Source organism: Bacidia gigantensis (assembly GCF_019456465.1).
Source record: "Bacidia gigantensis strain McMullin 20006 chromosome Unknown contig_231, whole genome shotgun sequence".
Classification (NCBI taxonomy): Eukaryota; Fungi; Ascomycota; class Lecanoromycetes; order Lecanorales; family Ramalinaceae; genus Bacidia; species Bacidia gigantensis.
In genome coordinates this window covers 228,795-254,406 of record NW_025408598.1, presented here as the reverse complement: position 1 = coordinate 254,406, position 25,612 = coordinate 228,795, and the positions used below count along the sequence as shown (strand labels likewise).

The 25,612-nt window shown below is 50.1% G+C and overlaps 5 protein-coding genes and 1 non-coding gene across 6 annotated transcripts; 3 read left to right on the top strand and 3 right to left on the bottom strand.

Moving 5' to 3' along the window:
- Positions 1 to 1,686: 1,686 nt before the first annotated feature.
- On the bottom strand, positions 1,687 to 1,779 carry KY384_004068. Its single transcript has one exon. It is a non-coding gene; the product is annotated as a tRNA-Phe (tRNA).
- Positions 1,780 to 2,214: 435 nt separating this feature from the next.
- Positions 2,215 to 8,883, top strand: KY384_004067 (uncharacterized protein; the record flags this gene model as incomplete). Its single annotated transcript, XM_044812574.1, has 4 exons — positions 2,215 to 4,736; positions 5,133 to 5,228; positions 5,293 to 6,839; positions 6,869 to 8,883. The coding sequence occupies 4 exons, from the start codon at positions 2,215 to 2,217 to the stop codon at positions 8,881 to 8,883; spliced, it is 6,180 nt and encodes a 2,059-aa protein (XP_044669994.1).
- A 2,303-nt stretch (positions 8,884 to 11,186) lies between these two features.
- Positions 11,187 to 11,829, bottom strand: KY384_004066 (uncharacterized protein; the record flags this gene model as incomplete). The annotated part of the gene is made up of 2 exons (XM_044812573.1): positions 11,187 to 11,507; positions 11,581 to 11,829. The coding sequence occupies 2 exons, from the start codon at positions 11,827 to 11,829 to the stop codon at positions 11,187 to 11,189; spliced, it is 570 nt and encodes a 189-aa protein (XP_044669993.1).
- A 258-nt stretch (positions 11,830 to 12,087) lies between these two features.
- On the top strand, positions 12,088 to 14,676 carry KY384_004065 (uncharacterized protein; the record flags this gene model as incomplete). Its single annotated transcript, XM_044812572.1, has 2 exons — positions 12,088 to 13,852; positions 14,477 to 14,676. The coding sequence occupies 2 exons, from the start codon at positions 12,088 to 12,090 to the stop codon at positions 14,674 to 14,676; spliced, it is 1,965 nt and encodes a 654-aa protein (XP_044669992.1).
- Positions 14,677 to 14,993: 317 nt separating this feature from the next.
- On the top strand, positions 14,994 to 16,832 carry KY384_004064 (uncharacterized protein; the record flags this gene model as incomplete). Its single annotated transcript, XM_044812571.1, has 5 exons — positions 14,994 to 15,222; positions 15,275 to 15,362; positions 15,424 to 16,272; positions 16,320 to 16,667; positions 16,736 to 16,832. 5 exons carry the CDS (start codon positions 14,994 to 14,996, stop codon positions 16,830 to 16,832), a joined length of 1,611 nt encoding a protein of 536 aa, XP_044669991.1.
- A 6,747-nt stretch (positions 16,833 to 23,579) lies between these two features.
- KY384_004063 (uncharacterized protein) lies at positions 23,580 to 24,668 on the bottom strand (the record flags this gene model as incomplete). Its single annotated transcript, XM_044812570.1, has 1 exon — positions 23,580 to 24,668. One exon carries the CDS (start codon positions 24,666 to 24,668, stop codon positions 23,580 to 23,582), a length of 1,089 nt encoding a protein of 362 aa, XP_044669990.1.
- Positions 24,669 to 25,612: the final 944 nt, after the last annotated feature.

Sequence of the window (25,612 nt, the reverse complement as noted above, 5' to 3'; positions counted from 1 at the left end):
TCTTGGCATAACCTGTATTAATCCTCGCTGTACCTTAAGCTTGTTAAAACGTGAGCCTCCACTTTCCCAGAGCTTCGTGCACATAGCGATGCTGTTCTTCAGGTATGTGATAAGTGCTTCGATTTTGGTGAAGTTGAAGTCCAGTTCCGACCATAGTTTCCTGACGTATCTGCAGCTTCTTCAAGACGCTCGTTGACCACCAAGTGACGGTTGAGCTCAAAAACGACATATCGATTCGCGGAACCCTCAAGTCTGTCGACCAGTTTCTCAATATCAAACTCGATGATATAGAAGTCCTAGAAGAATTGAAATATCCCCATTTGGTACGCTGAGCCCTCATTGCCATACTCCGCGCTGGTCAACGAGAAGCCCAGGAGTTGCGACAACTGATTCGAAGGTGGTACCTACGTTAGTCATCCGTGAGGAATGTCTTTATCAGAGGCAGCGTTGTTCGATACGTACACTTGCCCGCAGCAGCGGTTGATACAGCGTTACTAGAAGACGCAACGAGGAGAGGTAAGCGCTCCATACATGAGGCAAGACTTGGGAGATCGTAGGCGCTCACGTTTCTCTTTGCATAGAAGCACAAACGCAAGCATCGAAGAAATGAGATAAAATGGTGTTTGCAAGGAAATGGGACGAGGTCTCGAAATGGAAGGGGAAAGCCGCCATTTTGCGGGGACACGAAGCTTAGGCCTGGCTGGGCAAGGACCACGAACGGTGGTTACAGGACAGTTAAGGACACTGCGACATGATCATACAGAACTAAAAGCCTTGGGGCTGGTGGAGCGAGGTCACAGCGTGTTGATCAGACATGCTGGTGGAGGTTTGGAAATGGCACAATGGGCACCTACTTTCAGCAGGTCTGCAAAGGCGAATCGGTCAGGATGCGTTATGTACGAAGGCAGAAGCATATGTTCAATTGTATGCTGCAAATAATCAAATCTTCGTGCCTGTAGAACGTTCACGTGCCAGCGACGCGCTTGGCAGCAAAAGACAACAAAAATGTACTCCCCTGCTCACCTGCAAGTCGCTCGGGCCCGCTGCTCTCTTAGCCAATGGCAAAGGTAAGTAAAGGATGACCCGACATGGGACTATGGCCAGGTAGCATCATCATAATGAGGTTCAAGGTCTGTGTTGCTTGCAAGAGGAATTTATTTCATGCACCTTGCAATTTTGCAATCGACCGTAGAACTATGCAAAAGGAATTCGACCAACTCCCAAAATTTCTGGAGCTGGCATAGCACGAGGTTCACCTTTAAATATGGCGGTAAATTGTAGGACAATCCGAAATGACGTTGAGACCCTCCCAGCTAATTAAGAGTCTATGCTCATGGAATCTGACACCTGATATCAGCGGCTTTCTCCTGGCAAGGATACCCTATGCCATTCTTTACAGCTGCAAAGCAGGAGGCCGGAATAAACAGAGACCTAACGCCGAAAACTGCTATCAAGCACTGCTAAGATATCGATCCTCACGAACAGATGAGCAAACAGAGCCTTGCACACGTGCTAGCCATTGGTGGGGATGTATTTCCATATAGATTCAGAACAACGCCAAGTGGAATAGGATACTAAACATCTTTGCTTATCGAATGTCGACCTATTGAACGCTGTCGTCGTAGAGAATAATCGAGCTCTTGAGAGCATAAGTTCAGCGAAAAAAGGACATCAAAAGAAAAGGTGTGCGACTGCTGTGGACCGAACACAGTACCTCCAGATTTTAGGGAATGAAGTTAAGGCTTCAGTCTGGCGCTCTCCCAGGTGACGTACAGTCGCGTGTCATCAAGAACGACATATTTCAAAAAAGCTCTTAGGCAATATGCGTAGTCATTGAGAAGAATTAATTTCTAGAATCGTTTCTTCTAGCCGCAAGTCTCTGAAGGCTAAGGGGAACTTGAAGGGGACTATCCGGAAAAGGCTTACTTTTAAGCACCCCCTCGATCGTTCAAAAAAGCTCTGAATAGGTACAATTTTGGTGTCTTGGCGTCATACATGACTTTCGCGGCCATCATCTAAAGTTCAACCAATATTTGTTCGCCAGCCACTCGCTGTGTGAGACTGCGGCGTGAAATATGCAGGATCATGTTTCGCAAACCTCGAGAGGAAGCCTCAAATCCTGATCTGAGGCTAAATTCCTTCCCTACTCCCCCATCAACAGGCAGGCCGCCAACGCCTCCTCCTGCAGGTCAACAGTTGCCACGAATGAGAGATATGGCGTCCACCGCCGCGATATCGTCTACCACGCCTTTAATCGGGAGAAGCAAGACACTTGCACCAAAAGCCCCGATTAGCAACAGCAAGATCAAAGGAGCGCCAAATGGCAATATCATGAATTTCTTCAAGAAGGCGAAATGCACTGGCAAAGAGGAGGACGAGGGTCTGTTCTTAGAATCAAGTGCGGCCTCAGAAGTCGATGATGAGCCCAAGCAAATGCCAACACCGCCTTCATACAACCTTTCATCAATAACGTTGCATACAGATGCTTCGTCTACCACCTCCACGTCCAATCTCATGAAGTTCAATGAAGATACAGGATCTGTCAAAAGACGGAGACTTGATCCTGAGACTAAGCTATCTGGCTCAAATGAAGCACCCAGAACAGTTTCTGTCCCTCGAGGCCCTTTCGCTGATTCCGACGACGACGAGCCAATGCCTCAAAAGGTCATTGTGAAACCGGCCAATACCGAGGATATCGATGAAAGCGGCCAATTGATTGATCCTATATTAGATGACTCCCAAGAGAAGAATAGGTCACTAGAGAGCAGGCAGCTCGCTCCGAAAAGTATGCCACCTCTAAAGCGCGAAGCTACCAGTATTGGCAACATAGACGACTTTGATGGTATTGAAGACTTCATTGACGATGAATTCGCCGAAGGAGGCGAGGAATATATTGAACGTCAATTGATGGAAGAACAAGCTCGAATAGAGGCAGAAATTGAAGATCAAGATGGGGATTCAAAAGCGGAGAGCGATGTTTTGCGTTGGGGAGACTGTAGTCTGTCAGTCGCAGAAGAGACTTCTTCCTCGACGTGCCCAATATGTGGTGGAGAGACAACAGGATTGGCTCAGGAACAAATATCAGTGCACGTCAACGACTGTCTTGACGGTAAGGCGAAGCCTTTGGGGGAAAAGAAAACAAAATTAGAGGTTGAGAGCAAGGCCCCAATCAGAAAGCCTGTTGAGCCTATTCTAGGAAAGAAGTTCCAGCGAGCTGCCATTGCTCGACCAGGCCAAGAGAGTCCTTTCAAACTAGTAGAACCCTCGGGACCCAAATCCTCTGCATTTTCGAAGCTCATGTCAGGTCATGCTGAAGACAATGCTTGGGCCACGGCTGCAGCTACGGAAGTAGCTTCAAGGGGCAAACCTGCCTACCAACGAACTTGTCCCTTCTACAAGATAATGCCTGGCTTCTTCATTTGTGTTGACGCATTCCGTTATGGGGCGGTTGAGGGTTGCGAGGCCTACTTTCTGAGCCACTTTCACAGTGACCACTACATTGGTCTTACTTCATCATGGTGTCATGGGCCAATCTACTGCAGTCATGTTACGGCCAATCTTGTTCGACGACAGCTACGAGTTGATCCCAAGTGGGTTGTGGACCTTGAATTCGAAAAGAAGGTTGAAGTACCAAATACTCATGGCGTTGACGTTACAATGATTCCAGCCAATCACTGTCCTGGGAGCTCGCTGTACTTATTTGAAAGGGCTATTGCGAAGGGCAACAGTCTAAAGGTACAACGAGTCCTACATTGCGGGGACTTCCGTGCATGTCCAGCTCATGTGCAGCATCCAGAACTAAGGCCGGAGTTCTTCGACCGTATCACTGGCAGGATGGCGCAGCAGAGGATCGATGTTTGCTACCTTGATACTACCTACCTGACTCCCAAATACGCATTCCCAAATCAAGAGACTGTTATTAGGGCTTGTAGTCAGATGTGCGTGAGTCTAAGCAAAGATTTCGTCGACGAAAGTGATAGCTGGGAACAAGTCAAGAGAGAGCGGGCTGGCGAAGGCATGGTAAGATTCGTACAGAGAGCTTCGATCAAAGAAGAGCCACCAGACGATGTCAAAGTTAAGACAGAGGACGACTCATCCCCGAATAGAAGACCTCGAGGTCGGCTGCTTGTCATTGTTGGTACTTACAGCATTGGCAAGGAGCGAATTTGCCTCGGCGTAGCGAAAGCACTTAAGAGCAAAATCTACGCGCCACCCAACAAGCAGAAGGTCGTCGCTGCGCTGGAAGATCCTGAATTGTCAGCCCTCATGACAGACGATCCATATGAAGCACAAGTCCACATGCAAATGCTAATGGAGATCCGCGCTGAAACTTTAGCCGACTACCTTACGCATTTCAAGCCTCGATTCTCCCGAATCGTCGGGTTTCGACCATCAGGATGGAACTACAGACCACCAAGTGGACGTCTCACGGAATCGCCATCGGTCCAGACAGTCCTACATTCTGAAAACTGGAAGTCGCGGTTTACGATGTCTGATCTTGTGCCACAACGAGGCAGCACTCGGGAAGCCAATTGCTTCGGCGTGCCCTATTCCGAGCACAGCAGCTTTAGAGAGCTGACGATGTTTTGCTGTGCGTTGAGAATCGATAAAATCATCCCGACTGTCAATGTTGGGTCCGCCAAGTCAAGGGAAAAGATGAAAGGCTGGATTGAGAAGTGGGCATTGGAAAAGAAGAAGGTTGGTCTATTCAAAGTCGCTGACGACCAAGTCGATTGGTAGGTCAAAGAGCTCGTACGTAAGTCAGACAATTTTATATTGAGATTTGGTACCGTCCTTACGCATTGCTCTGGCACAGAGTCTTATTATTTTAAACATTTTTGGTACATTTTCTTCTGCAAAGTAGGTCTCTTCCCAAATCATTTCAAAAGAACCTAAAGAAAGGAAATTTAGCTCCGGTTTGCTACATTTGCTATTTTTGAGATGGGGTTTGTCCGCTTCCTTTGTCAGGAGCTTCGCTGGTCACCCATTCCTTTATGTTGCACTCAGATCCAATCTTATACCCTAGATTCCTCAACCCTTTGCGGATATCTACATATCAATTTTGATTGCCGATTATTACAAGTGCTTGAAATTCAATTCGAACTTGAGATTCTATTCGCCCTCGTATTCAGTCACAAGCGCAAGCTCGTTTTTGGGTCCACGCTTGAGTTCTTCACCCCTCCTTTGACCAAAGCCGGTAGAGCTGCAAATGAATTCTTTCAATGGTGGTAGCCAGACTCCTAGGCAGAGGCATTCTGCTCCAGCATACATCTCACTCTCTCCTCCGACCAGGCCTCCTCAACTTCAACTGCAGGGAACACACACAAGGAATACCCAAACACTCGACAGGGACCCAGGATCAGGAGCCGCGCCTGACCCTTGCACGCTCTATATTCGCATCGAAGGTGGCCTCGAGCTTGACAATGTGCTCGAGGATCTCATTAAGCACCACTACTACCAATTCCCTTACGTTCGCATCGCAATGTATGGAGTGAGAGGCGAAACACCCGTGAACATCGACGCCGTTCTTAAAGACATACCTGGAAATCATCGGATCAAGCTTTTCTACATGTTTCCGGAAGAACTTCTCTCAAGTCCTCTACACAACCTCGACGTAAAGATGAAGTGCGATGAACAGTATCTGCCCCCTACAGACCAGAACCCGGAGGGGGTCTGCCCAGCGCATCCTCTTGACGCTAGAAGAAGCCGTTGGATCGCACGTTGCCAATTCCGGCAGGATACCAAACTAGTCGAACGATTCCAGAATGGAGAATTAAGTCACCACTCCGTCAGCGCTGACGCCCATGGTAGTATTGCGCCGACGAAGACTGTCTGTAGTGTGTGCAGAAAGACAGCCCAGACCAAATGTCAAGGCCATCCTCCTCGAGCAACACAGGCGCCTGCACGATTGGAAGTGAATGACTTTGCCCCGTTTCTCACTGGTGACGTTCTGCCACAGCCAGACTCCTTGCCTAGTAGGGGTCTAAGCTGGAAATACTGGATCAATTTTGGCTGGACAGACGTGTGCCGTAAGTGCCATCAAAAACAAGTACGCCTACACCCAGAGGGTCATCATGGGTGCGTCTGTTCTCTGAAGCATGAGAGCTCGTGGTTGTGCAATGAATGCGATGAGGCCAGCCTCAAGGCTTTTGCAGAGCAGGCAATGTGGCAGAGAAATAGCGCGAAGGGGCATAAATATAACGAAAAGACAAAAAAGCTTACATATGACGAGAATGCGATCATAGCCTCCGCTGAAGCGAGATGTAAGTGCGGGAATCCGACCATGAGAAGTCAAAAGGCAACTGAGCCACATCCGACACGTTGGACGAAATGGTGTCCCATCTGTTTTAAGTACGAGGTGAAGAAGCAGCCTCGTAAATCTCAGCTTAAAAGAAAGAGAGGCAAAGGAGGAAAGGATGACAAGGATGGCAAGGATGGGAAGGGTGGGAAAGGTGGGAAGGGTGGGAAGGGTGGGAGGGATGGCAAGGATGGCAAGGATGGCAAGGACGGCGAGGACGATGACTTCTCAAGCGATGATGGAGATGGCCGGCCAGTTACTCGAAGTCAAGGAGTAATTAGTCATCTTACGCTTGATCACAAGCAAAAAGCTACCAGGAAAGTCAATCAGCATGGGTTTCTAATAGAGGCAAAGAGGCGGAAACTTGACCAACAAACAGACGATGAACTTCTACCTCCGCGATATTCACCTCCACTCCCTGATCTGCACCAGCGAAATCCTCGGCATCAACATCCTCAGGAGCTAAATCTTGAGAGGCAACAACTCCGGCAGCAACAGCTTCAGCAGCTTCTTCAGCAGCAGCAGCGTCTTCAGCAGCAGCGTCCTCAGCAGCGCCCTCCCCCCTCACAGATGACCACTTGATTAACTTTCGACGTATGATAAACAACTATCGCGAGGAGAATCCAGAATTCGAAGATGCTGAGCACCGTGAATCGTTTTTTGAGAGCGACCAACCGCAACCAAGTCTGGGATTGGGCCTTGGCCATCCTGATCTCCAGCGACGGGCTCCACAGCCGTCGACATTGCGACAACACGGCGAACGGCAGGCTAATCCGCCACAAGAGCCACGAGAGCCTCAACAGCGTCAGTCTTACGACTTGAGAGAATTCCAACGCATACGGCAAGAAGAAATCGACTCGCGACGTCCCGTTGAAACCACACGCCAGGGAAACGCTCTGAATGCAGCTCATTATCCTCAACGCGTTCGCTCCCAAGAGCAATTGAATCCTGCTACACTTCAACATTTACAATCTGGAAACTCGTTTGCAGCCCCAGAACCAGATGCTGATGCTGATGCTGATCACACCGATGATGAAGATTTCGGTGAGTTTCTGGATGAAGACTTTAATTTCAAAGACATAGAGAATGAAATAGACGAGACCGCAAGGAACATGGATGACGGTCCGGAGAACGTTAATGCGCCAGAGAATGAAGCTGCAACAGGTCAACATGCTCCAATTGGACAGCGCTACATCGAAGATTCACAGTCACCGAAATCCCAGCAACAGTCCCCTCCGCTGGTAGGTGGTCAGCCTCCACGACGTCCGCGTGGAGAGGTTCAGCCTCGATCTTCTCAACAGCAATCCTTTCAGCTAGCAGAGAATCAACGTCCACGGTCTCGACTTCGAGAGCGCTCCATCGAAGATCTACAGCCTCAGCGGCCAGAAGATCGGCCTCCAGTGGCCCCTCTTCGTCCCGAAACCTCTCCCCTAACTCATCGTGCACCCGGTAACGACTTAGAGCGCTGGCTGCGACAGCAAGCCCCGTACGGCCAAATCTATTCCCCAGAACGCTGCAACATCAGGAGGGATTTCAATGACGGAATAAACGGCGGACTGGTGAAGGCAGCTGAAGAGCAATCAGAAGCCCGTACAGGCAAAAGGCAGCCTAGCGCAAAGGCCGATGACATTGAAAAGCGGGCAGCTTATGCATCTCGCCAACGTCGAGAAGTTCTCGGGCGTCGAGAAGCTGCTGAGCGTCGAGCAGCTCGTGAGCGTCGAGAAGCTGGTGAAGAGCACAGGGTCAATCCAGACGCGAATTTAGGCGAACTTGTTAGGGATCCAACCCCACCAACACGACCACGCACGTCCGCGCGACCGCTACAACGCCCTGCCAGAGATACTGAGGCTTGGCGAGAGAATTCGTTAAAAAGAGACAGGAAGAAGAGGGATGAGATGAGGCGCAAACAAAAGATTACATTGCGCACGAGAGGTACACGCAGGTCAGAGAATGAAGCAATCGATGGGCGTGGAAAAGAGAGAAACGATCTCATCTATGAGAGAAACTTCGATCCTGATTACTATGACGTAGACTTTGGGGAGTATCATGGAAGGCTTGAAAGGCAGGATTGGGAATTTTTCACGGAAAGAGCTTTGCAGCTGGACTTTGAGGAATTAGAGGCTAGGCGCAGGGGCTGGATTTCTGAGGAGGCGATGAATACACCAACTCAAGCGGAGAGATTGTTGAAGGCAAAGGAGGACCAGAAGCGGGCGGCGGCACAAGAGGCGAGGGACAAGGCGGCAGCACAGGAGGCAAGGGATAGGGCGATGGCGATTGCAGATGAGAATAGCGATGAAAATGAGGATGAATATGAACACGAAGACGGGTATGAGAATAATTATCAAGATGAGGATATTTATGGGGATAACGGGATTCAGTATGATTATGTACCGGATTCCGAAGAGGAGCGTCCACGACAAGGAGAGGATGACGGAGAAGTAAATGAAAATGAAGACGAAGAACGAACACGAATGGATAGACGGATGGCCTTCGAGATGGAGAGGAGGGCGGAGACGAGGGGACTAGGGCATAGGGACGAGCAAGAGGAAGAAGATAGGGAATCGCAAGACGGGAGAGAGGGGTAGCCAAAGTGAGCAAGCACGACCTGCTTGGGGACGTTAGGTCTTTCACTGGCTTTGCAGAGTTAGCATCTTAATCATGTGGGCAAAGAATGGGGTTCTCCTCAGCAGGCGTTGCAATGTTGAATCCTAGATGCAATTGCAGTAACCCTGAAATTTAGTTCACACCAATGTCCTCCAGGGCCACATGACTTCAATCCTGCCCTGAGTGTCCTCCTACCATCTGCTTCTTTTCTCTCATAGCTTTCAATAGTCTTTCGAAGGAGCCTGATCATCTCGAGAACCGGTGCTTAGTATCTGAATGACCGATCTTATGTCCCGATTAGTTCCTTCATTTTTCCTATTTCCAGGAGCACTGAATTTCTGCAATAGTCTTCAGAAGTCTAGGGGAGAAGTCGATCGAAAACTTCTAGAACAGGCTTGTAATGACGTGATGATCTTGTCGACTATGATGGAAAAGCGCGTTGTCGGAGTCCAGCATGGCCTCATATTCACTCTAGCGCCTACACATCGTTGCAAGAATTTCACCTTGAATTTGCTTATGATGTGTCCGAACTCCCGTCGGTATGACCCTATGGGCAGAAAATAGCTTCAAAAGAGCGTAATGACGGAGCAATGGTACTGTCGATCCAGCATTTCTCGCAGATCTTATGCCCCATTACAGAAGCTTCTTGCTTTCTCCGCAAGATCATTGCTTCCAAAGGCAACTCATTCGTTTCGTTTTATCCAATCATGAGGCAGCGTAAAGATTGTAAAAGTGTCTACATGGAGCCATGCTACGTCAGATGGCATCTTTTGACATTCAACTGTGAAAGGTGTGTGTCAATCCCACAGCACTCTCACCATTTGGGCCATGCGCGCCAAACAAAGAATAGTCCGAATAGCACAAGGTTGAGATCTAACGAGGTGCAGCATCTCGTTCAAAGTCTTCTCCAAGCCCTAAGATATATCCGAGTCATTCATTGGTGATAGATGAATCCATACGTGCGGTAGCATGGCTAATTCTCCAGGAAGCAGAACATCCACCGAGAGAGTCCGCGAGCCAGCAAAGCTTGATTATATGTCAACGTCAGTTACCAAAAGCTTACCTTGGGGCCAAGGGAGATTTATCAAGCATGAACATGCATATAAAAAGGTCCCAGAGACGTCGATGCAGGTCCATTCTCAATGCTGCATACTCAGTAGTTCTCACCCAATCTCTCCCCTCCCACAATCTTACAGCGAGATACATATACCAACCCACATCTTCACCATGCTCCTCAACCTTAACCCCCTCTCCACCCTCTTCCTCGCGCCCTTACTTGTCCGGCACATCTACGCCGCACCCACAACTTCCCCTCTCTCCCTCCCCCGAGAAAATCTCCGAGGTACGCTCGTTACCCACCGAACCCCTACCCATTCGCTCTCTCCACCCGCCAATACCCCTGCCCCTTTCCCCTTCCCTCTCCCCTTTGCTCTGACTAACCCCCACCCTCCCCTCAGTTCGACGAACCCACCCTAAAATCCGGCTCCGCCCTCCCAATCCCCTACGACAACCTCCTCTTCTCCGGCCTAACCGTGCGCCCCGACGCCATCACCACGCTCCTGAAATCCCGCAGTCCACCCAACGCCATCAAAGGTAATCAGCTAGACCTGACCTCTGGAGCTGCACCGCCTCCGATCTTCATATCCTCCCAGTACTCGAATTCAAGCTCCAAGATCAAATATTTCTCACTCAAGTCGCTTTATTTCGGCTGTACGCTCGCTACTACCGGTATTGTTGGCGGACTGCCTGTTTTGCCGCCTGGTCAGCCAATTCCTCCGCTGGGCGCGCCACTGAAGTGTGATGTTCAGTTCTCCGGGGTGGATAAGGATGGTAAGGCGATTCCGGCTGAGACGTGCAGTTTTGCGGGGGGTTGGGGGCGGTGTTGAAGCAGTGTGTGTTTTCGGACAGGTTTAAGGCGGCGGTGAGGGTGGATGTTGGTGTGTTGGGGATAGAGGCCGTGAGGAAGGTTACGGTTTTGGTGCTTGATAATGTGGATCATGTTAATTGGTCTTAAGGGGGGAGGTCCTGGGAAAGTGAAGAGGGGAGTGGGAAGTGGGTGTGAGGATTGTGAGCAAGGTTCTGGGTACTGAAGCTAACTTGCCTGATAAGTGTAGAAAGAGATTGTATCAGGTCAGGGCAAGCGGGATAGATATGTACACATATCTCATGAATTCTTCTAATGAAAGGAAATGTACGCCAGCAAGAAGGATTGATTAGTCTTTACACATACCCTCATAGCGCATATTCACGTCCCCGTCCTCGCCCTCCTTTCTCCTTCCTTCCCCTACACATGCGTGTGATCCCCCTGTCCACCTCCTCCAATCCCAGCGCCGCCATTGCTCTCTGCACCTACTACCCGATCTTCACCCAGCGCGCCAGCAATATCGACGCCGTCGCCTCCCCCTTGACCTCCGCCTGGTCCGCCCCCTTCGTCTCCACCTCGTCTTGACTTGATATCCTCTTGTTCAGCTTTCTTCCTGTCCAGCCCGCTCGTGAGAGAAGTTTGTTCACCGAAGCCATGTTTCTTGTCCTGGGCGGACGCGATGTCGCCTTCGCCGGGCGCACGCATCTGCTCGGCGTCGAGGGAGCTGATGCCGGCCGGGATCTGTTGGCGGAGGGGATGTCAGTACATGTACCTTCCGTCCATCGGATTGACTAGTGTCTGTGGGGTGACGTACGCTGTCTCCCTTGTCTTGACTAGCATCTTGTACACCGTATCCTAGCGAGCTGGGCGTTGCGTCCTCTTGCTGTGGATCTGGTACGTCGCCTGCCTCTCGTGTAGTGTAGGTTGGTGCTGAGCGTTGTGTGGAGGCACCTGCGGATTCGGAAGCAGCATGTTCGTTTGAGCCTTGTGCTGGGTTGTCTGGGTGTTTGTAGGCTTCGTTCAAGGAGGGCTGAGAGGGACCTGTGGGATTGAGTTCTGCCATCTTGAGGTGGGTGGTGACCGAGTCGTAGAAGGGTCCACAGAGTTGATAGCACGAGACTTCTCAGAGATGCGTAAGGCGTGTTTCTTCTTTTCCGAAGTGTAAGGAAGTTTGCTAGAATTTCATTCAATTGTAGATGACGGATGGCGATGACGTAGGTTGTTTTCGATTGAGTTTTACACCAGCCGACGATCTAGACCTTGCAGAAGTCATTCTTTTTACCCCAATCAGTCGTTTCCCTCCCGATGTGACGTTTTTGTCATGGCGCCGCTCACAGGCGCTCGCATTATCGCCCTCAGCCTTCGAAACCTTGGAGTTACCACGATCTTCGGCATCGTCGGTATACCAGTTGTGGAAATTGCCGAAGAAGCTATCAACCTTGGAATTCGGTTCATAGGATTCAGGAATGAGCAATCTGCTGGCTATGCTGCGACTGCATATGGATACTTAACCGGCAAGCCAGGCGTCTGCCTCGTCGTTGGTGGGCCGGGCGTCTTGCATGCGATTGCGGGAGTGGGCAACTCCCACGCAAATGCCTGGCCTTTGCTACTGCTTGCAGGGTCAAGCGAAACACATCTGGTATCAAAAGGTGCATTTCAAGAGCTGGACGCTATATCATTGCTTACACCACATACGAAGTTGGCATTGAGACCACCTTGGCTCAATTTAATACCAAATGCGATACAAAATACCTACAAAACTGCTTGGTACGGCAAGCCGGGCACTGGCTTCGTCGATCTGCCGGCAGACCTGATCAAAGATTCACTGGATGAGACTGACCAGATAGCAACCCTTCCTCCACTTCCTGAGCCTCCAAAATGTGCTGCTTCGACGGCATTCAAAGCTGCTCAGCTCATCAAAAATGCAAAAGCACCATTGGTCGTGATTGGGAAAGGTGCAGCATATGCAAGAGCTGAGGTTGTGATACGAGAATTCATACAGAGAACAAGAATCCCATTTCTGCCCACGCCAATGGGCAAAGGCGTAGTTTCGGATGCGCACCCCTTGAATGGGGCAAGTGCTCGCAGTACGGCTTTGAAAGGGGCAGATGTGGTCTTGGTCCTTGGAGCTCGGCTCAACTGGATTCTGCACTTTGGCGAAGCACCCAAGTGGAACCCCAAGGCACAATTCATACAAGTCGACATCTCACCAGGAGAGATTGGCAAGAATGATGGCAATGCGGAGCTTGGCATCGTGGGCGACATCAGCACCGTTGTTCCACAGCTGATGCACGAAGTGGGTGACTGGGCCTACAACGATAGTGTGTCTACATTCATACAGCACCTGGCCGCTGCAAAGGAGAAGAATGAAGCCAACGCTGTAGCCAAAGCAACCTCAACGAAATCACCCATGACATTCGCCAACGCATTCTCTGTGATTGAGCGTACTCTTCATCGTCTCTCACCCCCAGACGAAGGTGGTATAGTCTACGTCTCTGAGGGAGCCAACACTATGGATATCTCTCGCTCCATCTTTCCCGTCTCACATCCTCGCCTCCGGCTCGACGCGGGTACCTATGCGACCATGGGAGTCGGGCTCGGCTATGCGATAGCAGCTCATGCTGCATACAACGGCTCAGCGGGCGAAGGATCAAGCGGACCGGCACAGCGTAAGAAGATCGTATGTCTCGAGGGAGATTCAGCCTTTGGCTTTTCAGCCATGGAGGTCGAGACGATGGCTCGTTATGGCATGGATGTGTTGATCTTCGTGATGAACAATGGTGGGGTATACCATGGCGACAGCGACAGCACAGAGGAGTGGAGCGATCTACAGAAGAAGACGCTGGCTGGAGATAGTGGCAGTGGCTTGAGAAGCACAAGTCTGGGGTGGGAGGTGCGATATGAGAAGCTGGCAGAGGCGTGTGGTGGTACTGGGTACTTTGTCAGAACGCCGGAAGAGCTTGAGGAAGCTACTCAGAAGGGGTATCAGGATCCTCGAGTGACCATCGTGAATGTGGTGGTGGAGAGTGGGAAGGGACAGAGCCTGGAGTTTGGATGGCAGGCCAGTGAGAAAACGAAGAAAGACAGTAAGCTATGATGTTCACGTGACACTGTCCAGTATATACCTTATGATGGAAGGACGTGTATATGAGCCTCATCTTCCGCATTGTGGTGCCATCGTATTCGGTCTGCAACCAGGGAGCATCGAAGCATTGAGTCGCCTAATGGACTAAGAGTGTGGGTAGCATCGAGCTCCCTTAGCGTAGAGGATTGGATGCACGAGTTGTGGGGCAATGTGGGGCGATAGCTGTTGTAGGGTGACTGCTAACTCTAAGAAGCCATAGGCTGGAGGCAGGTATGGCGCCTAAAGGAGGGAATAAAGGGAATGAAGGTCTCGGCCAACCGTTGGTGGTGCCGTCAGCTGTCGGTGGCAGGCCGTTGACTCTGCCACCCGAACGAAACCTTCTCTCGAGTCTCGGCCTTTGCGACCGTCGGACGTTTATAACTACTGCCTACTACTACCATCTAACCTGGTCTATTCTTGTCTATTATTATTGCCTGCATTATCATCAAGCCACATCTATCGATTGCCCTTCCACAACTCCCCTGACCAAGCCAGATTACCTTTGCCTCAACCTTCTTCTTCCAATCCCTGGCGAAGATCTTATCACTTTGATCCCATCCCATCCGGCTGCTTAATCACACCACAGCTTGCTCTCAGTCGTCGTCGAAGAAGACCAACTTCCCCTCGACTTATTTTAATTTGATCGACGTTCCTCTTTCGCGCCCCTCTCCCACACGCACACGAGGAAGTTCCTGCAGCGACCCAGGTCATCCTGCAAGCCAGACCCTGGCCACGGATGCTTCCAAATCCGTAGCTTCCCAGCCGACGAATCGCCGGGAGAAGTAGTGGAGGGCAGCAGAGAGAGGCTACGACTTGTTGCGTCCAGCCTATTACCATCCAATCGTAGTTCAGCTTCAACATTTTGGGTCCAACATCAACCTTGCGCCATCTGTATCAGTGCCCCAACACCATCAACCCCTAAGACCATGACGATCGCAATACGCCTGTAAACATACCCATTGGATCCCACCGCCTCGGGCTCAATCGCACTTCTCTAGCGTGCACCTAGCCCTCAGACACATTCAACGACTGCAGACTTTATCTTACATGTACCGTCTTGAGACATCCACTTCTATTTATCCACGACAGGGGACGCTTTCACAATGCATACCTCCCAGCAACAGCCAGACTTCACCCTTCTGCCGACACCTGCCGGCATCCCACAGGCCAATGTGCCACAAGTGCGGGGCAACAGCTTCAGCCAGAGCTCGAGCCAAGATGCAAATATGGATGATGCATCGTATCCGAGCAGTCATGATGAGGGTAGCTCCATGAATGAGATCCGAAATCTCAACCTCAATGCGCTCAAGATGCGGTCGAAGATAACCAAAGGTAATCGCACAGTTGCGGTCCCAATCGCTTTTGCGCCTGCTCATTTCCCTAGATGGCTTGCCGGCAAAGAAACGGGGGCCGAAACGCGATAGCAAGCCAGCGATGAATCGAAGACAGGAACTGAACAGACAGGCCCAACGGTACAAGATTCCTGGCAGGGGGGGGCCATCTGCGGCTTTGACAGCACTAACAGGAATCTAGAACCCACCGGGAACGAAAAGAGATATATACGAAATCGCTGGAAATCGAAGTCACCCGCCGGCGGGAAATATATGAGCACATGGTCAATATTCAAATTCCCGACTTGGAAAGACGCCTGACAGTCGCTCAAAAGCAACTGGAAGACTCCAACGCCGAAAACCTAAAACATGAGAATGAGCGCCTCAAGCAACTGCTTCAAGTCAACGGTATAGCTTACGATCGCATCCTTCCCGTCGCCCCGCCTCAGTCTATAAAAGCCCAACAATTACAACCCTCTTTCGTCGATTCCCATACCCTGCCTAATGACCGCTTAAGCCCAGCCCATGCCAATTGCAATCACAACCACAACCACACTCGACCCCAGCCGCCCTTACAGCCGATACAGCAATTCGACTTCAACACCCAGCCCGTCGAAGACAATCAAAGCTACCAGCCGCCGCCTGTCAGCATGCCTCCAATGGCCCCGCAAGCTTCGCATCGTACCTTGTCCAATGGTAACATGTCAACGAATTCTGTCAGCCCATCTCTGGCCTCGACTCAGGCTTCGACTCAGGCTTCGACACAGGGGGCTTTCATGCACGTCAATTACCCGCATAGCGTTAGTGGATCAAGCTATGGGGATAGTCCTCCGCAAACACTTTCCAGCCGACACTCGCCCAGCTTTACGGAGGGCTTGAGCCGGCAAACCACTCAGCCAGACACAGGAACCATCGACACGATGATAACTAATGGATCGTCCTCGTTCTCAACGCCACCCTCTCAGGAATATGCTCCCACGGCAGCCAATAGCGGCGGCATTCAAATGGCCAACATGGATCACGATCAAGTTGGGATTGATTTTATTCTTGCGTATGTACTTCAGACAACAAGTCTTGGGCCTGCTGACAATCTTTTAGCATGGAAGAGAATTGTCGCGATCATCAAGAATACCTAGTTAAGCGCGCCAATCCTCAGGGTGGAGACATGAATGTCGAATTGAGTGGACATGCTATGATGATCACGCATCCACTTCCAAGCCAGATGAAGGCCGAGCCCGAGAAGCCCCACCACGAGCCGCCGGCCATCCCAAGCAGATATCTTTCGCTACTCGCCGAAACATCTTTAGGCATACCCCTCAAAGGTGGCGAGGTGGTTCCAGCACAAGCGCTGAGGATGATCAGAGCCGACGAGCGGTACAACTACATGACGAGGCAGCAATTTGACTTGGTGACAGAGAGGCTTAGGATGAGGAGTCGCTGCTATGGGTAAGTGCTCAAACGAAAACCCTCATTTTGGTTTATGTCGCCCGAATATTTCATCTAACGTGATCCAGGTTCGGAGCTGTGGTCGAGGCTTTCGAAGTTCGAGATGCAATGGATGCTGCCTTCTCAGGAGAGTTGATTCAGGAAGCGATCGGTGAGGCTAGGTGAAGGGCTCCCCTCCCCAGATTACTATAAGATCGGCATCGCTCATTGGACCTCTCCTTGGATATCGACATCCCTATACAAATATTATTCATGAATGTTATGGTACGAAGACGGTGACGCTCAAGCGAAAAATAAGGTAGACATGGGAGGTATTATGTGACTTGAAAAGCTTGTGGTATAGTCGGTCGTTTTCTGATAATTTAAGGAATGGGGATACGTTTTCGGTAATTATGGGTCAGGTATTGGTGTGTAGGGAAATAGCGAGCGAGGAATGTGATTCGCGTTTTCAACAATGGGTGAGCAAGGGGTTTCATTTCTACGCATTTGAGAGTGTACTTTGAGATAAAAACTAATACCTTCGTTTCTCCCCTCCTTCTTTCTAATCTGCCCTTCTTTCATGGTGTCTACTGAAAAGGTACTACTAAACACCATTACTAACCACACAGCTCAATTTCGCGACAATATCAAGATCCTCTATACCAACTAATCGAGGACTTGCACTTTTCAACCCACAACCAACTACCAACAGAATTATCACACAATCCCATTGCCCCGCTCCACCTCACCAAACGTCCACGATGCGACCTCTACACTACCACCACCTCGCCCTCCTCGCCCTTCTCATCTCCCCACTCCTAACCCTATGCTCAGCACAATCCATCACCCAAATCTCAGACGGCCAGCTCCAAGCCGCGGGAGGCGCTAAAGCAGCAAAAGGGAACCTCGCTACTCCTGTCCCTGCTCCCACAACTGCACCTGCCTCCGTGGAAGGAAACGCAGATGTGAATGAGGACACAGACAATGACGCGCTCGTGCATGAGCCCAATAAGTCGGAGACGGCGTGGGTCGTTACAGGCACGGCTACGGGTGGGGGTGGGGGTGGGGGTGGTACGGGGTCGGTGGTCCATGGAACGGCTGGGGCATCGGCACTTTTCGGTCTACGCAACGCGACAACACCGACCTACACGGCGCCGACTTTGACGACGAGTGGTGAGGGCGTTGCGGAGACTGATGCGATGGAGACTGCGACTGGGGAGAGAAGTGGGGGAAAGAAATCGGGGAAGGCGGATGCGTCGAGTAGTGCGGAGGGGAAGGGGGGTGGGGCGGGTGGGGCGAGTGGGGCGAGTGGCGTGGGGAGGGGAGAGGTCACGTGGTGGAATGTTTTGGTGCCTTTCTTTTGTGTTGTTGGAACTGTGGGGGGGTGGAGAGGGGGTTGAGGAGGGGTTGAAGAGGGGGTGAGAGGGAGTGGTGAGCGATAGTGAGAGGAGGGAAAGGGGGGAGGTGGTTGGAAAGCGGAAGTTGGAGAGGATAGCGGAGGGGGAAGGGGAGGAAGTAATCTCAAAGCAAGCTACGGGACGTAGAAAAAAGTGCGTGGTTGCTGAGATGGCAGAGAAGAAGGGCGAGTATTTGAACATTGAGTGGATCAACGACCGTTTTCAGTAGCAGGCAGAATTACTTTTCTGGAGAGTCATCGTAAGTACTCTGTGCGCACCGCGAGCTTGAGGGATATTATTCCATGTCTTGCCCGCATGCAAGGGGGAATACCTCCCGCCGCGCTTGTTTCTTGAATTTCTTTCGCTGTGGTCATTCATGTCGCTCCCTTTTAGCAGGTCAGCATGCCTTCCTCCCCCAATCGATACAGAAGCCTCATGACTGCAGGGATATTTGCCGGCTTCATGCTTGTGGCTTTCATCGAAAGGGCCCGTATCTCTTTTCTCTCCTGGAGAAGACTTGGTATGAAGGCTGAGATTGTGGATGCAGAAAAATAGGGTATCACAGCCTAAGCGGACTTTGCCTGCGCCTGGCTCGAACAGCGTGGGAGGGAGGGTCTGTGAGACATCGGGTGTATGTTCGAGCGTGATCCATTCTCGAGATGGTACTTGATCGAGTCGGACTGTACCAGCAAAAGAGACGGAAAGGGATGGATTGGATGATCACTGTGACAGCCAATTGCCATGCACACAAGCAATTGGGTTAATAGATTGAGAAATGAGGATTCCATCCCTGGCTTCCTCGATACGGCACCAGACGGGTCGGGCATGACAATTTCGTATGTGGAAACGGCACTTGGTCCCAATGCATAAGGTTCAGAAACAGGTGGCAATAGGCAGTGGCGTAACCTTATGGTGGCGTATGGCGTTTATAGCCATCTTCGAGGGTACACATCACGCCCTGGTCAGTACAGTTCCCAATTGAATGGCTCTTGCCAGCTGCATTTTGGAACTTGGGAGAAATAGGCAGGGGAAGGCCGAGGGGGTGTAAATGACTCGGAGCGAAATGAGATATCTTGAAAGAGCACAGGAGCGCACGCACATGAAGGGGGAAGTAATGATGGCATACCCAGCCCGGTGGCATACTTGTGGAGCGGGCGTTCTGGGGCTCCTATGGCGTACTGCGGGTGAGGAGCCTGGCTTGAGGCGTCATGTTGCAGTTGGTTGGACTCGTCGATGTTGTGGACTTGGTTGATGAAGAAGTGGACAAGCAGTTGAGGATGGACTTCCATATCGCAATCAAAGGGACTCTGTCACCAACGATACTTCAGGGACATGATCGGCCACTCCTCTCTGGCGTCGATAGTGGAGCGTGGCTTGCTGTGGTTGTCTCGCCAAAAGCCACTTGAAATCTCTGATATGGCTCCACAGAGGCTGATGGAATGCTCCACCCACGGGTATATAAGAATCTTTGTTTACCTCTTACTTGTTTCTTCCTTCAACCATCTGTTTGACCATTTGCTGCCATCTCTTGCAATCTGTCCAGCATCTACAATACCATTTACTGTCATCTAAATATCATCTGTTTACGGTCTCTGCAATCTATTCAGCATTTACTGCCATCTACTGCCATTTATGCCTTGTTGTTTACATCATGTACAGCATCTTCTACCACGATCTTCTGCCATTTACAGCCATCTACATCAAGCATTTCTGCTATCACTACCATCACTGCCATCACTGCCATCTACCTCAGCCAGTTACTACCAATCTCACACCATCTACTCACTATCTACCACCATCTGAATCATCTACATCTGTAATACATACCAAGTCTCCTATCTACAAGAGCCATCTACAAGAGCCATCTACAAGAGCCATCTACAAGAGCCATCTACAAGAGTCATCTACTGCTATCTACAAGGGCTATCTACAAGTGCTATCTACAAGAGCTATGTACTGCCATCTACAAGTGCCATCTACGGGAGCTATCTACAAGAGCCATCTACTGCTATCTATTGTCAGCTCCTGCAATCTACGCGAGCTATCACCGTCATTTACTGCCATCTAAATTATCATTTTCCCTGCGTCATTCATCATCTACTCGACGACATCAATGACTATCTCTACCATTTCCGTCATTTCCGCCATCTCTCGCCATCTATCGCCATCTACAATGCCTACTTTACATCTTTGCAATCTATCATCATCTCATCAACATCTACAGCTACCTACTGTCATCTACAGCATCTGACATCATCTCTACCATCTCTGCTATCTACCGCCATCTACAGTCAATTGTCACATCTGCCGCTATATCTACTATCTCACACATCTATCACTATCTTTGCTACCTATAGTATCTCCAGCATTCATATCTGAAAGAGCATCTGTGCCATCTACACTATTTCTGCTATCTGAAAGAGCATCTGTGCCATCTACACTATTTCTCTGCCATCTTCAGCATCTGTCGCTATTTCCGCTATCTACAACATCTACAGCATTTCTGTCATCTTTGCTATCTGCATTCAACTTCCTCCTGAGCAAGAGATTAAACTGTTCTATCTATTGACATCTTACCACATTTAACAGTATATTTCTTCTCATTTCTGCCATTTACAACAAAATTCACAAGCCATATCTACTATATATCTGCCATCTACATCGTCTGTAGCGTGTTTGCCATGTCCGCTATCTATCACCATGTTAGCCATTTACATCATATTCATCATTTTTGCCATTTATCAAGACATTCACTTGCTATCTCTGCCATCTACAGCATTTCTGCCATCTATAGCATCTCTGCCATCTACATCATCTCTGTCATCTACAGCATCTCTGTCATCTACAGCATCTCTGTCATCTATAGCATCTCTTGTCATCTCCAGCATCTCATATCATATCTGTTATCTACAGTCATGCGTCTCCTGAGCATGAGACTAAACTGCTCTATCTTTTCACATCTAACAACATCTCTCACATCTACTACCATCTACTATCATTTCTGCTATTTATCAAGATATCTTTTTGCAGTCCTTGCCATATATACTATCTATTGCTATCTACTCACACCTCAACAATCTACTCATGTATCTACTCGCGATATGTACCATTTACTGACATTTCTCCTATTTATCAAAACATCTACTCACATCATCTACTGATATCTCTGCCATTTATCGAAATATCTACTAGCTATTTCTGCCATCTATTCGAATCTATGAAATCTCTAACATCTACCAGCTATATGCGCAATCTAGCGACATCTATATCACCATATTTGTCATCTACAGCATTTACACAATCTACAAAATCTACTGACATCTTTTTCACATACTACTACATTTGGTCTCCTGAGCACGAGGATAAACTGCTCCTATCTATCATCATCTATTACTAATTATCTATCAATCTCATACTATTTACTCACTGACATCTTGTACAATCTATTGCCAGCTTCTTCATCTATTTGATCTATCCGCAATCTTTCAAATCTCTAGCCATATATCACAATCTATTGCCATTTATCAGCATAATCTGCCATATTTACTCACTATCATCCACTGCAATCTATTACATTTTTTTTCATCTACTTCATCTGCTCACCAATCATTGCAATCTACTTCCATATTCTGCCATATTCTGCCATATAGAAAATTCACTTGTGGAAAGTTTTCTGCTGATACTTTTACAGGGCCCTCCCCCTCCCTCGGTTGTTGATCCCAAAGATTTTGTCCCTGGTTCAGCAAGTTTTCATCAAAACAACAGTGAGTCCCTCACCATACACTCTTCCCGCCCATGTCTAGCAGCATTCCCCGGGCTTTTCTCCATCACATGTCCCCAATTGACAGTATTCACAGGACCGAGCCCCGTCTTTTCCTCCTCCCCATTACCACCATCCTCTATTCCCAAAGATTCTGTCCCTGGTTCGGTGAAATCTTTCTAAGACAATCGTAAGTCCTCTTCCCTCTCGTATCTTCTTCTCGGACTGACGGCCCAGACAGTCCCTTGCTCAGTCACTTACTCACTCTTAAGCCTCCTCCTCCTTCTTCTTGAGCCCAAAGATTTTGTCCCTGGTTGGGCGACTTCTCCACCAACATAAAGGAAGTCCCCGACTATGCCTTCTTTTGGTCCTTGACTGATAGCGTTTCCAGAATCGCACCCTTCCATCGCTCCTCTTGGCCTTCGTGATAGCATGCACAATATCTCCAAGCCCCCATTCTCTGACGTCGTCCCTGATTCTGCAACTTCTCACGCAATATTCAGTAAGTCCCTTCCCTGCCCTCCCCTTCTTACACCATCCATCCCCTTACCACCAGCTAACACCGCAACCAGAAACTGCATACCTTCTATTCACTTCCACATCCCGCTTCCACGGGAATTCGAAACATGACATTAACGAGTAACGCCGTGGGTCACGAATACAGTTGGTCTTCGTTTGGTTGGAATAAGGCATGAGGAAACAAGGAGTATAACGGAGTGGGACAAGGGGGATATCGAAATTCTGTGCGTCCAAGAAGGTGGTGAAGGGAAGGAGGTGGGTGGGGGTGCAGAATGAGACGATCGAAACAGTGAGCTTGTCAGCTCGGCACAATGATGGTGGAGAGGAGGAGGTCCACATACATACATACATACATACATACATGGACATCGTTCGAGAGAGTGAGACTTGGTAGTTTGCAATTCAACAGGGGGGTTACATGAATACATGCCATGCTGTGCACGTTCTTCTCTCAATTCCACCATGCATATACCACTGACTTCAACCTTCCACCCCACCACTACTCCTTTCTTGTCTTGATCTGCTCAGATCTTCTCCTCGTCTAATCCTGCAACTCCATCCCTTTCATACCCAGCATCTTCACCACCACCTCCGCACCCCCTCTCCTAAATAGCATATCTCATTCTCCCGCCCCTCCCCTCTCCCCCCTATATCTTATGCCCGCTCTCCACATCGCACAATCCTGATCCCCCAGGCCCCGTCCGCTGACCCAAGTCCATTACTTCGTCACGTGTGGCAGGGGGAAGAGAGGCCGGTATCGTGTCGGGTCAGTGATATTGAGGCTTGGAGGATAACAGGCCGGGAGACCGTGAGGGCAGGGTTTGATGGGTAAGGGGGAAAGGTATCTTTAGAGAAGAGATGGGTTGGGGATCCGAAGTATGGATAGGTCGTGGCGTGGAGAATAGGGAAGCAAGAGTAGGAGGATTGTCGCGCTTGCGGCGCGGGAAAGGGGGGCCAAGTCGTGCAGGAGAAGGTGGAGGGGGAGGAGGGATTTGCCGCACGACTCTATTGGACGAGTGTTGACGAACGGCTTGCACGTATGGAAAGCAGGCGGGCACGAAATGGTCGGTCCGGTGAATAACGAGAGGAAGCTGCCCGGGGAAGAAGGCTGAAGTGAGTCAAGGGCAAGGCAGGTCAGAGTTCAGAAAGTTTGCTTCAGAGCTTGAGATGAAATCTGCGTTGGTAGTTTCTTTCGTATACATATAGCACAAGGCAGCCGCCTTCCTAGCCTCCTAGTCCCCCTGAGTTCCCAAATTCTCATACCATGTGCGTGCTCGTCCGCGCCGAGCTGTTGAATGAGTCCAGGCTCGCCATCGCAGTGCCTTTCCTAGGCGTGTTGGCGCCACTATAGAACCTACTCGGTTGTGATGGTGATCCCTCTGAGCGTGCTTCGCCATAATGTGGGGCCTGGAAGGTCGCCCCACCCTCATTACCAGACGGAGGATAAGAATCGCGTATGCGCTGCGCATCCCTCGTCGAGCCGACACGCGAGCTTCCTTTCAGAGCAGAGGCGCGGGAGAAAATACGCTTCGTGGCCGTCTGCGACGAGACGTAGTAGACCAGGGCGTTCAAGAAGCCCTGTAAGGGTAGGCCGATGATGGCGGCCTCGCTGAGGCCGAAGACATTGCTGTCGGGGTTGATCAGGGAGTTGAGCCTGTAGACTGAGGCGGGGATCCAGCAGATCACCATGGCGAGGAAGTAGAGGAAGGCGGCGCGGGCGTAGAGCCATGCTTCAGCGTTTTCCTCTGCTAGGGCGGCGTTTCTGGTCCAGCTTGGTAGGCGGAGAAGCTCTGGCCTGGAGGATTTACGGTCGGAGCGAATTCCTTGCACAGTCACTGTGTATGGACTGTTCTTCACTTCTTGCATGTTGAGCGAACTGAATCTTGTTCTAGGTGCAGGTCGAGCCTCTCCCGTCTCACTCTCTCCTTCGGAGAACACCACCTCGATGTCCGTGGTCACTATTCCGGCGAATGGATCCTCGTTCAAGGGATTGAGGAGAGGTTTCAAGACGCGGCGATTCCGCCATGCCTTGACTAGAGCGAAGCAATAGATGACAAGGGCGCCGAGAAGGGCCAGCCAGACGATGAGATAGAGGGTCAAAATCCGAAGTATAGACCAGTCGGCATCGATCCAGCACCACAGAACAGCCGGTCCGTAGACTCTCCCCCTCTCCTCGTTCCTCACGAATAAATAGACAATGGCCGGGATGAGAGAGAGTCCGTAACATGCAGTCAGATATCTCCATTCCACCGATTGCATGCGTTTGGTGGTCCAGCCGTGGAAGAGGGCAAGATATACGTTCAAAGCCATACACAATGCCCAATAAACATCGACGCCTCCAAACATCTGAAAAAGAGAAAGCCTGAAATTGGCACAGTGGCGAGTCCTGCCCAGCGGGAATAGCATCGCGAGAAATGAAACCGACAATTGTCGTCCCTAAATTGCTCCAGGCAGCGTAGAAGATGAGGCGATTGACTGGTTTTTTGAACCCTTCGCAGAAGAGGTAGGTGAGTAGGACAAACAAGAAACCAAGCAGGGAGAGGGCTGATGTGGCACGCTCTGTAATTTGGAGAGCAGATGATTGTGAAGCTGTCAGGTTGGGAGCCATGTTTGCACCTCTGTCGACATCACCTTGGTTGAAATTGCATGTTCCGACTTCTGTTCATCGAAATGATCGCTCCGTCGAGCTCTCTTCTACGATCAAGGACCCACGAAGAAAGGAAAAGCCGGGGGAGCAAGCAGGTGGATTTATCATGGGGGACGATAGTTCGGCCAATGTTTTAGACGAGTCGAGACCAGCCCTAAGGGCAGGATGATCCATGTTTGCCATGATATGGGAATGTCGTCTAATTGGTGTACCGTTGTTTTGGTTGGCGGGACTGGCGGGAGGCTTCTGGCTCAGGGGCAAGCTCTGAAGTCGTTAAGTCTAAATGTGCTTTGCGTATAGTCCTTTAACCGCAACGGGGAACGTGCGTCTGCCTCGTGTCTCTTAGCCGGATATGTCATCCATGTCAGTGGTTCAGGGGCTGGCAACAATCGTGATTGATGTTGGTTGTCCAATAATAAGCACTAATTGGGCTCGTGTTTGGACCATCTTTTCCTTCTTGGCAGCTGTTTTAGTCGATCATTGCTGGCACCACACAGCGTGGCATGAAGCGATCCAATGGGATCTCCGCCATCCTTCAGCCCAAAGCGCCGGCTGAAGCCATTAACCGAGATATGACCACTCGACGAGTGTAAAAGGCTGTGTGATGATAACTTTGGCTTCGTTGCTTCATTTCTCAAGTTTC